Below are 12,535 nucleotides of genomic sequence, written 5' to 3' on the forward strand. Positions count from 1 at the left end.
TTTAGCCTTTTGACTGTTGGGGATAAGAAAAGGACATTAAAACAAAGTTTGCCACTACTACTAATGAACTTATCCTTCTTTTTATTTTTTTTTTTATTATTATTATTATTATTAAGTGAAGTGAATAGTTTAAAAGATGGAAAGGCTTGTTATAAAACTTAATGTATGTAGACGAAATTGTGGACGGATACACCAATTATTTTGCAAATATCACAGGGTTCGTTTGTTTTGTTTTTTTTGTATAGGATTTTGGGAATAATATTGGTTAGTTGAATAAAGTAAGTATTATGAGGTAAAATTTAAAATAACCCCTTAGGTTTGCTAATTTAACTAAACACCCAATATATAAATTTTTTATAAAATGACAAAAACACTCACACCTACCCACAGTGTCAGATTCCGGCCACTACTACCGAAATCTGGCCGAAAAATGGGGTTACGACGCAGACCAGTCGGATCTGGCCGGTCGTGCGTTGATACGACCTTTTCTGGCCAGATCCGTGGTGGATCTGACCGTCGACGGCCGTAAAAGGCTAGATCTGACAACGAAGACCATTTCTTTGGCCGTTGCTGACAGCCAGATCGATGAATTACCGACCATTTCCGGTCGTTTCTAAGCCATTGTAATAGATTCCTGCAACCACCGATGGTGGTTGCCAGAATCTGACAACTATGGGTGGGTGGGGGTGTTTTTGTTAATTTTTAATTTTTTTTAGGGGTGTTTTATAGTAATAAACTTAAAGGGGTCTAAAAATAATTAAAAAAATATAATAGTATTTCCCAAATAATTAAACAAACAGGTATTTTGGAAATATTGTTTGAAATAATAAAACAAACGCATCTGTAGTTTTTTTTTCTTCTTTTTTTTAATATTGGAGGGCTATTAATTACTGCAAAAATTATCAAACTAATGGAATATAAATAATTATTTTATGATATAAGCACAATCAAAGTCGTCATTGTTTGACGTAAATTTTTTAATTCATTGGATTTGGATCTCTACGTTAATGTGTACCGTTAGAGTACACATTAAGAACACAAATATATATATATATATATTTCCATTCATATTATGTATGAAAAGACAATATATATACTATATCCTGTATATTATCTAATACATCAAAATACTAAGGGTAAGTTTAATTTTGTGATTCAAAAATTAAAATACAATTTGAATTTTTGAGTTGTATTTTAATGTTTTTAATATTTTAAAATGTATTTGGTATAATTTTCAGAAACTGTTGATTAAAAACTGTAGAAAACAAATTGTGATAGTTTTCAAATTTTACGCTAATTTTTTAAATTGTATTTGAAAACTTTTTGACTCAATCCTACCAAACATTTTTTTCATAAGATTGTTGTATCCCTTGTTTTAAAAATCAAAACATTGTATTTAAATTATATATGAAACATACAATTTCTTATTTTTTTGTATGTTTTTAACAATGTTTTAAAACTTGGCCCGGCCCGACCGGTTTAACTAGAACCCAGAAGCTTCATCAGGTCGGGTTTACATTTTTCCTATTCACCTTAGAATTTGGGATGATGATCGATAAACAATTGAAGATCGAGATGTTGAGGCTTTTGAAGAGAAAGTGTCGGTGAGTGCAATAGTGGCGATGGAGTTGATTTCCAATGAGTAAATTGACTGAAAATTGAAAAAATTGGTGGCGGCAACAACTTGCTTTTGCTAGCAATTAACGAGGCTAACGGGGGTGGGGTGATGTGGGTTTTGGTCGACAGGAAGAGGGAAGTAATTTTGGGATGATGGGGAGGGTTGTCGAAGCCAACGTCGGTAAGATCTAGCCAAAATCAAACATATTTCGACTAGATCGTGGATATATTTTAAGGGAAATTGGCTTAAGGGACGACTGAGGTTGTATTTGGAGTGTCGTTGCCTACCAACTAGTTGTCGGCTGATTTGTTTTAGGTGTATTTGCTAAATTTCAAACTTATAGGGACTTAACGAAATTTGAATGGTGTATTTGCTGAATTTTAAAAGTTTTTTGTCGTCTGACAACTTTGCTAGGTTTCACCCCAGGTTGGTTTTAAAACATTAGTTTTTAATGCATGGCTGCTAAAATAAGATAACCCTAACAGTTTTTTTTTTTTTTTTTTTTTTTTTTTTTTAATCAAGATGTCCGGATTAGCTTATGTGTACTCAACTAGTCCCTAGGGTATAGCCAAGTAAGCCACAAATATGATAAATACTCATTTTAAGGAATTCGAATACAAGACCTTTGAGTAACACACCCAGATGACTAAAATCTTATTATCCGACCCCAATGCTAGTGATTATTTAATAATTATTATTCAATCTAATTTGTATTTTTTTTTTTTATCATATTTATAAAGTTGGATTCTACTCAATGTGCGGCAATACCACATTAACTATACAACATTGAATCTTAATTAATCAAATCTGTAAAAATGGATCTTCGTTTTATCTATCAGCAATGCTACAGACACCGGTGTTTTTACACCGAAATTTTGTACCGACTGACGTTGTGCTGACTCAACCATCCAAATCATCTCACGTGTTTTGGCGTTATTGAATTTGATCTAATGAACGGCCGTCCATAACATATGGACGGCCGTTCACTCATATGGACCCCGTCCATATTATATGGACGGGTTTTTACGTGTTTCGGTGTAATTTTTCGGTGCAACTTTTCGATGGATATAGCATTTTTGTTTATCTATAATGAGCTTCACAAGATTCAATGAACCTGGACAGATTCTGTATTCATTGAATCCGGACATTTTGAAATAGGCCAATAATTCAGTTCAATAGTTCATTACAGTAGGCCACTAAAAACTCTGCTTCTATTTTCCACGTCCAAATCACGAAGATGACGTGGCAAGTCCGTAAGCCATGTAGGACTAGACACTGTCTGCCACGTGGACGGTTAACCTTGACTGCGTACAATGCACAGGGACGCTCAATAATTCGTGTGGCGTAATAGGTTAGCTGTGTGGAGTAAACGAGTCAAAGTAAAAATTTAAGACTCAGTCAAAACCGGAGTGATTGGGATAAGTTAATCTGTGATATGGCACACAATTCTAAACCTAGGCCTACGCCTTTCCCCAATGCACAGGCGTCTTTCACTATCTCAACGTTGCCAAATAAGGAAAGAGTAAATGATTTTGTCACCCCTGAACTTTAGTAAAATATTTCACCCTCTAAAACTTTAGAAAATTGTTGTTAATACCCTTAAGGCGTAAATAGAGAATATGTAGTTAAATGATTGTACAAACAGTAAAAACATTTTTTTTCATAAACTATTGGCTATTTTAATCAAACAAATAATCATATTTACCTTTAAAATTTGTAATAATACCAAAATGATTAAATATTTGACAAGAAATTTAATCTATTTATACCAAAATGCCATCAATTCATTCAAAATATGTATTTTTTTATCTCTTGTAGGTGTGTAACCGAGTCGAACTGAGTTGAGTCAAGTATTGAAAGCTCGAGATTGGCTTTGCTAAAGCAATCGGAGCTCACGCTCGACCGAGCTTCAATCGTTGAGCTTGAGCTCGAAAGATTTTGGTGAGCTCAAGCTTGAGCTCGAGTTTGATTACGTCGTAATTGAACTAAGCTTGAGTTTGAACTAAACATTGAGCTCAAATCACTTGTGCAAAGGTACTTGAAAAATAATTGCCCAGATCAAGAGAGATTGAAAGTCCTTCAATCAAAAGTATACCAAAAAGTCTGAATAAATCTTTATGGAACCAGCATGTCCTTCAATTTCAAAAAAGAGAGATCGAAACCTTAAATGGACAAAACGAATCACAATAACCTAATTTTACAAATAAAAAATTAACTCAAAACCTATTCTCAGTCTAATTGAATATAATCGCTATACTTAAACACAACTCGGTAGAGAGAAAAAGAGATTACAACTCGGAGATGGAGGCGAGCGTGGAGAGGAGTGCATGAAGAGATGAAGAGGTTAGGGTTCAAAATTCGAATTTTGAAGGTGGTGTAATTGTCACTTTTACATAATTTATAAAACAAAATGGTAAGTTATAGAGACCTCTCTAAGATTTGCAAAACTTGCATAGATTCCCTGCCGAGCTCGAGCTGAGTATTAGGAAGGTCAAACTTGGCTTGACTCGGGACACGAGCTGCTCGGTTTTGATTTCATCCCTAATTCTTTTAATCGTCACATTTAACAGACAAAAATATCATCTAGGTTTAACAATGTTAATTTCTTAAAAATTGAGGGTGTTAAATGTTTTCATGCCAAATCTCATAGGTGACAATGGAATATCCTTTTTTTTTTTTTAAATTTAATTAAAATTAATTAACATCATCCCTAACCTTCCTCCCCAAGTAATTTAAACAACGTAATATTTATGTAATTAACCTGTTTTTAAGGATGTCTAATTATATAATTTTCACAAACTGAAATTAGCAGCCAGTCGAACCTGGCCATCAAAACGACCAAATACATCCTTCAAAACGGGGAAGATTCATTAAGCCACACCATAAAGTAACATGTACACGTGCTTCACAGGATCACAGTCTCTTGCGCCAACTCTGTTCGACAATATCATTAGCATTTATATACGCCATACTTTCACCAAATGTTGTCATCCACCTTGATTGTCCTCTAGTCTTCTCCCTCTTCTCTCTTTTATCTGAACAAAAAGCTCACCATTTCACCATCATAACGACATGGATGCACTGCCCGTTTGAAACTTAACTCTCACGTTTCTTTTTCTCTATAAAACTTCCAAAGTTTTGTCTATTTTCTCTACTTCAATCGCTCTCTCACAAAAGAGCACAAAAAAGCAGTTTTTTTTTTTCTTTTCTTTTAATTTTAAGTTTTGTTATACATATGGCGAAGATATTACCGATTAGGTTTAGGCGGGTAGCGGCGGCGTTTGATGAGGTGGCACGTGCAAGGCTGTGCGAGAGCAGTGGGAGCGAGCACTCGCCGGAGAGTTCAACAACTGATTTATCGGATCTTGTGAAGTCTTTTCTTGAGAGAGACGGCGTAGGTGGGGGATATGAAGAAGAAGACGAAAGAGACCAGGCGGAAACGGGGAATTTTTGGTGTGATTCTGAGAAGATAGAGACGTTGGAGGGCATTTTTGGAGATAAAAATGATTGTGAGAAACAAAGGATCCTTGCAGAGACAGAATTTGCATGTAGGCTGGCTGGGGATTGGTCTTCTGAAAGCTTTAAACGTCGGTTGATGACTCATTTACGTGATAGAGGATTCGATGCCGGTGAGTGTTTATAATATTACAGTAAATTACTCTTACAAATTTATAAAAGTTTGTAAACTAAGCTCAGCTCGTTGACCTATTTGTTCTATCCAAATAGGTCAACTCAGCTCACCTCGTTTAGCCCACCATAATATGTATAAGTTTGTAAATATTTTGTATCTCATATATGCATGAACTATTATTGTCAGGTCTCTGCAAATCTCGGTGGGAGAAAACTGGGCGGTACCCAGCTGGGAGTTATGAATATGTGGATGTGAACATTAATGGTGCGAGTTCTCGCTACATTGTGGAAGTAAATCTAGCTGCAGAATTTGAGATTGCTCGTCCCACAGATGGTTACATGTCACTGCTAGGAGTTTTTCCTCCAATCTTTGTTGGTAAACCAGAAGAGCTTAAGCAGATTGTGAGGCTGATGTCTGCGGCCGTCAAAGAGTCGATGAAAAGTGTGGACATGCATGTGCCACCATGGAGGAGAAATGGGTACTTGCAATCTAAGTGGTTTGGTTCTTATAAGAGGACAACCAAAGCAGTTTCAGTCACCAAAAAATCAAAACCTGATGAGGCTTTTAATGTTACAACAAATCGATCCATTGGTTTTGAGGCCTTGCAAGTGAGGTCATACTTCTGCAGAGATCATGATTTTGCCAGAAGGGTTGGTTTAAAAGCCGGGCAGCTCACGGCTGCATTCAATGAACAATAACATGGGTATGTAAAAGGAGAAGTGGATCAATAACCACCACTGAGTAAGCCAGCGATCAATTACGACTCTCTCGGTTGTTAATAGGGGTAGTCAGTGAGGGGATTTATCCGATTATCAACTTCACAATATTAGAGGATCAATTGAGGTATGCGCAAGCTGGCGGAGATAAAAAACTGAGAGAGAGAGAGAGAGAGAGAGAAAAGTGCGGTAGCATAGGTTCTCTTAGAAGTAATTTTTTGTTTTTTGTTTTTGCTTTGTAATTGTTTTTGGAAGGATTTAATAATTGGTTGAATTGGATGTGAAAGCTTGGGAGATTTTGGACCATCTAGTTAGAGAAAATTATTGTTGTGAGATTTTTTCTGGCTTCTATGTATATGCCAACAGCGAAGGGCTGCAATTATTGTTAATTTGAAAATTCTGTAAAGAAATATGTAAATAGCATTTAGCTCTTTATGATATCTGTGGAGAAGGATGGCATCCTCAAAGAAGGCTTCTCATATACTCATGAAAAGATAATTTTAGCTGTGGCAAGCAAAAACTTGCCAATTGCCATGAAAATGATAGAAGATGCATGGAATTTAAGAATCATTCTCTTTTAGTGTGTTGACTATAGACTGGACTTGTGTCCTGGGTAGCAGTAGTTGAAGATATTTTTTTAATATAATTTTGTGTTTTTGCTAATGGTGGTCCAGTCCAATCAAAGGCTTAACCTTTTGTAGCCAAAAGAAAAGACAGCTTTTTGATTGATTTATGGTGGTTTTAATTATATGTGCCAATTAATTATCACTCGACATGTGGTGATTCTACTGGCTACAAGAGAGTTCAGTAAACAAGAAAAATTGAAGACCCGAATCTGAAATTTTGCATTAAAAATTTCAGAAAAAAAGAAACAATTTTGAAGACTAAATCAAGAAAAATTGATTTAGGCATCAAATGAAGCATTATAGATGCAGGCTTAGAGGAACCAACCAATGCATTTCTAGTCACAGCAAAATCTCCACTGGGTTTGTCGCCTTGCAAGTGAGGCCATATTTTCTCTATGCAGATGATTCTGCGAGAGAAGGATGGTTTAAATTCCCGCTGCATGTTGAAAAGTGAACACATTTGGGGAGAAAGAAGAAAGAATTGACATTATTGCAGGCAGCTTATATGTAAGGCATATAACATATACTGTTCTTCAAATTTTCAGTTTCAGTTTCAGTTACCCCACTGTTTATGGCAAGTTTTCGTAGCTCCAAGTCTTACATTTTGTTGGGTCGAAGGCTCTTCTCATAATCATGAAAAGATAATTTTATCAGCCAAAAACTTGTCGGGCATTCAATGACAATGGTAGAGGCATGGAATTTCAGGATCATTCCCTCGATATAAAGAATTTTGTGATTCTGCTTAAACCGTTTCAGTTTCGTTCAAAGGGTTTAACTTTTCCAGGCCAGGACTCTTTAGTTCCATCCAATGTTTTAGGTTAGTTTGAGTTCTTAGTCATTCATACTCTGGTATCCAAAAACAAAAAGACCCAAATCTGAATTTAAACATTATGAAGATACAATACAAATAATGTAGGCACCGATTGACGCCAACTGCTGAGAGACCAGAAAAGTTCGCCTGGAAGGTGACCCAGTTCGTAAACTGAAGTTTATATACGAGAAGGGTCTGATAAAAGGGCTAAAATTCTATGCCATTTCCTTCGATATTCCCCTTCTCATTAAAGTTTAAACACACAACACAAACTCAACAGACAGACATCTGAAAAAACGAAGAATATAGAAATTAAAGGTAAATGTCAGAGGTTCGGTAAGCAGATTAGTCGACTGAGATTCACGACAACCGGCCAGTTAACCTCTCAGGCGTTTGATATAGCTACAGCCGCTTTGGCAATTCAAGATCAAGGGTATCTATTATCACACCCTTCTCTTGGTACATGTAGCTTCACACAGAGACGTGTTAAAGATCATCTTAATATAACGCAGAACAGACTCAAAGCCATCACTAAACACAGAGGACACAGCTAGAAATGGAAGGGAGGCAGCTAAACTGAGGCTACATGAAAAGAACTGGAAAACCCTGGCGGCTTTAAATATAAAAGACCTAGGGGAGTTTGAGGGAGGAGGGAAGATCTCAGCCGCACATCTTCGAAAAGGAGAATTTGATTTGGTGTGACGCAAGTTTGTCTGGCATTGTACATCCGCATCATAGCCGCACATCTTAGCCTTAGTGTTTAAAAGATTTTGGTAAACGACTTTTAAAATGATTAGGCTTAAAGCTGATTATGAAATAATCTGATTTATAAAATAATTTTAAAAGCTATTATAAACTAGTTTTGTAATAGAAAAAGATAAATTTACCCTTATATAATTCCTTTAATTACAAAATATTTAACATAACATTACACAATATAATACAATACTATACAATTTACTTAATATTATGTTATATCGTGTGCCAAACATGACTCCAAGTCATATACGCATAAAAACAATTTGTAAATTAAATTTTAGAAATCAACAACAATTTTAAGATTATAATTTACCACACGCCTTTGTAATTAATTTTAAAGCTGATTATTTTTAACGTAAAAAAAAAAAAAAAAATGATTAAACTTAAAGCTACAAAAATTTCAAACAAACCCTCGATATCTTACAAGAAATGTCGAGAATACAAGTGATTAAACAAAAATATACGGGTCTTTTTTATACGAAAAATGCTATACTCTCACAACTTCTTCTCACAAACTTCCTCTCATAACCTTGACATGACAATTCGTAATTGATTGTTTATAATAAGTCCCACTTGATAAATTACAACTGACCAACTACGAACTATCACGTCAGAATTGTGAAAAGAGATTGTGAATGCAGCAATACTCTTTTTATAATCTCCCTTTGAGCATGAGAGATCATTGTAAATGAGTTCATAATTATCAGAAAAAGCATCATATAAGCTCTTATAATTATTAAAAAATAAACTCTCCTATGGCTATGATTAATTGAAAAATACCTCTTATGAAAATATAAGAAATTCTGAAAGAAGTATATTATATACAGGTAAAGGCAATAAGCTCCCATACATAATAACATTTTCTAAACTCTTACAAGTAACATCATGAGGTTTATTACAAATATGGCGATTTTGTGGTCAGAAGGGGAAAAGAAAAACCAATGTGAACATCATAAGAACTAGCAGATTCCAGGAAAAATTGTCATCATCTTTTGAGTAGATCGACGATAAATTATAAGCATAAGATAGGACGTAATTCGAAGTGTGTCGCATAAAACTATGGGCATGTATGTCAGATTCTTCTATAAAACATAAAAACCTGCAATAGAAATGGAAATCAAGTATCAAACAATTGAGTTCTATGTATACATGCTTAGAAGGTTTAAATAGAGCATGCTGGAAGAATACTAAAATTTGCCAAAGTGGACCTCAAGAATTTCAAAAGCCGGGGGTAAAATGCTGGTGCTTGGTTGAGTTAGCTGTAATTGTTGGGGCTTTCTTTGCTTTGGATGATAGGGACACCGTCTTCTCTCCAAATTACTCGTTCTTCACATAAAGCTGCCACGACCTCCACATATAACCGATGCTCCTAAATAGATTAAAGATGTCAGAACACAAACCAGACTGAGGCACCGCGAAACAAGAGCTTAACATTTCATCATCCTGAAGTTGTCGTCTCAACAACTAGAGCTGGTTTAATCAGTATCCTGAAGTTAAACTGATTGCATCCTCAAATATGGTATTTACTCTAAGAACATTTTGTAAAGACACCATTTATTCCAGACAGAACTTGACCATTTAGTGGTCCTTTTTCTATTAAGAATATGTGATGGCAAAACCCATTACCTCCTGAAGAACTCTTGCAGCCAGATCCTGTGCTGTGTCATTCCACAACACAGGGACAACTCTTTGAGCAAGGATACGTCCAGTGTCATAATGCTCATCAACAAAATGAATGGTGGGACCAGAGTATCTAACCAAAATCAGAAATATAACAATATGAGAAGCTTTCTTCCCGCATACTTACCATTATAAACAAATATGAAGACTAGGAGGAAATGATAAGAAGTTTAGAAGAGAAAGAAGAGAAAAAAAGTATGCAACATCGAATGCTGCAAAATACCTAGCTCCAGAAGCAATGACAGCATTATGCACCTTCATACCATAATAGCCTTTGCCTCCAAATGCTGGAAGAAGTGACGGATGGATATTTAGCATGGATCTTGGAAAAGCTCGGGTCAACTCCACTGGTATGAGTTTTAGGTATCCAGCTAGAAGAATGAAGTCAACCTCAAATTTCCTGATTATGATAAACCAATAAATGTGAATAAGTGCTATTTCCCTCAACAAAAACCTAAAAATAGTAAGAAAATACAAAGGAATTTCTTCACAGACAATATGCCACTGCTAGAGTATCTCTTTGTTTATGAAGCTCAAGACTATGCATTATATCCACTTTGTATACTCCCTATGCCAGTGAAGTGCATGAGAGGACATATACGAAACAAGAAGAACCTAATGAAGGTACATCACTACCAGCTCTTTGTCTTTCCCAAATTTCCCTAACTTGTAAATTAATACATATTTAAGACATGCAGGGAGCAATATCATACTGATATTACAGAGTTTTATAGTCATAAAATAGTAAGACATACTATGACAGCCAAGTAATGCAAAAAGATTTGATATCAATGATCATACTAGGTTGAGAATATACATCAGAAACACATAGCTAGATAAAATGATGGCACCACTTGTGTAAACATAAATGTTCTTTTACTAACTTTAGGAAGAAAATTCAAACCTAAGCGCAGCTACAAGGTCAGTTGGAGACAGACCATTAGCTTCATCTTTACTTTTGGGGAACAGAATAACGGGGATGCCCTTGTCTCTTGCATACTCTGCACCTCCACAACCTGGTACATGGTTGAACATACCTTATATTAATATCAATGCAAAACTCACAAAAAAGAAAAAAAAATCATCATAAATAACTCCAGCAATCGATCATGTTTCTCAAGCATACTCTAAAAGAACCAGCAATAGAGCAACATCAAAGCATACAATCTATAAAACATAGTTGGTCGGTTTGAATATGGTGGATATCATTTACCAAGTTTATTTGTGACCAAAACGACAACATCTCCATGAATAGAGCCACCAACACACGCATCATGAATTGAAAGGAAATTCGACCCTCCACCAGACACAAAAACTGCAAGATTTTTCTTCTTAATCCCAGCTTTCGTATCCTCCTCATCAACAACATGTTTAACTTTTTGCACACTATTTATACACTCTAGTCTTCTAGAATACCTTACAGTTTGTGGTGCTAAGAGGTTCTTGGTTCTGAAGGAGACCCACTTGCGAGACTGAACAAGAGATAAAGATAATGAATTTTTTGGGTTTAGGAGAGATGGAATTGGTGTGTTTTGGGAAGAAACAGAGAGCAGGCTCTTAGCATCCATGGAAAGAAGAAAGTAATGGCTAAAAGCAGCTAAGGATGGCCTCCTCCAAGAGTTGTTAATGAAAATTGTACCCCAATGCTAAAGTTTCAGGATTTTAGCCGCATACAAGTCTGAGGCTATGCTCAAAAGTGAACAAGTCTTAACCCTTTTTGACACCTGCACACAAAATCACAGATGAGTGAAAACCCCAAAAATCGGACTTCCTCACTCCATTTAGAATGTAGAATAAATATCATTTAGCAACGACTGAACCACATGAAGATGGGATTTGAAACATCTTTTCACAAATACATTGTACTTAGACACATAATTAACAGCACATTATAAACCAAAATGGGGAAATCATTCATTAATAAGAAACAGCCACAATTGCAGCAGATAAATACCCATCAATCCACCAAGTGGAATGATCAACAGCATGACAATGATGCCTAATACGGATTTGGCTTGCGCAAAAGCTCAAAATTTCTGTGTGACAAATTTTAAACTTAGTTGGGCAAACTCAAGACAGTTGATGTCAGTTTGATGCTAAACATAATACTTAATAAAAACTTGAAATTCTTTTTAACATATTACCAAATGGATAAAAATAAACAATAAAAAACAAAGGAGTATCCAAGGATCATCTCAACAATGAACTCGATTTTTTTTTTTTTTTGGGTGCATAAATCCCACCGAAGAAATAAAACGAAACACGTACTTGGTTGGCGGCCGGAGACTGATGATGTCGGTTTGAAGCAGAAATAACCGGCGACGGAGCAAGAGACCTTGACGCCAGAGGCGGAGGCAGCAAGAGGCTATGGCTGGTGGGCAGTGTCGATTTCCCGGCGAGCCGGCGACGGGAGGTTCTTTAGCTTGGCTGCAGTGTGTAGTGTAGGTGTTAACTGTCAAGTATCCATTGAGTGTAACCTTTCAGAATTTGGGTTTCATAAATTTATTAATTTTTTTATTATTATTACCGGGTCGGGATTAATCTAGAAACCCGACCCGTCCGAGTAATTTTTTTCTTTTGGGGCCAAAATTGAACGGCCAGGATTCACTCAATATAAAAATGGCCCCACTCATTGGTTCCTTCTCAAACTTGGGAACTATAAAAGGTAAAAGACAGCTGTGAGAAAATTCCTTA

General features: G+C 35.8%; 2 protein-coding genes and 1 non-coding gene across 3 annotated transcripts; 1 reads left to right on the forward strand and 2 right to left on the reverse strand.

Annotated features, from left to right (window-relative positions):
• The first annotated feature begins 4,619 nt into the window (after positions 1 to 4,619).
• LOC116137647 lies at positions 4,620 to 6,026 on the forward strand. The gene is made up of 2 exons (XM_031423329.1): positions 4,620 to 5,247; positions 5,436 to 6,026. Exons 1-2 carry the CDS (start codon positions 4,854 to 4,856, stop codon positions 5,945 to 5,947), a joined length of 906 nt encoding a protein of 301 aa, XP_031279189.1. The 5' UTR covers positions 4,620 to 4,853; the 3' UTR covers positions 5,948 to 6,026.
• A 1,696-nt stretch (positions 6,027 to 7,722) lies between these two features.
• Positions 7,723 to 7,813, reverse strand: LOC116137658. The gene has a single exon (XR_004129213.1). It is a non-coding gene; the product is annotated as a small nucleolar RNA snoR109 (small nucleolar RNA).
• A 1,170-nt stretch (positions 7,814 to 8,983) lies between these two features.
• On the reverse strand, positions 8,984 to 12,306 carry LOC116137609 (phosphoribosylglycinamide formyltransferase, chloroplastic). The gene is made up of 7 exons (XM_031423301.1): positions 12,110 to 12,306; positions 11,055 to 11,565; positions 10,746 to 10,857; positions 10,065 to 10,241; positions 9,788 to 9,914; positions 9,370 to 9,530; positions 8,984 to 9,260 (listed from the first exon to the last, which is right to left on the reverse strand). Exons 2-6 carry the CDS (start codon positions 11,407 to 11,409, stop codon positions 9,417 to 9,419), a joined length of 885 nt encoding a protein of 294 aa, XP_031279161.1. The 5' UTR covers positions 11,410 to 11,565; positions 12,110 to 12,306; the 3' UTR covers positions 8,984 to 9,260; positions 9,370 to 9,416.
• Positions 12,307 to 12,535: the final 229 nt, after the last annotated feature.

The sequence above is a fragment of the Pistacia vera genome, unplaced genomic scaffold (genome assembly GCF_008641045.1).
Source record: "Pistacia vera cultivar Batoury unplaced genomic scaffold, PisVer_v2 Contig331, whole genome shotgun sequence".
Taxonomy (NCBI): Eukaryota; Viridiplantae; Streptophyta; class Magnoliopsida; order Sapindales; family Anacardiaceae; genus Pistacia; species Pistacia vera.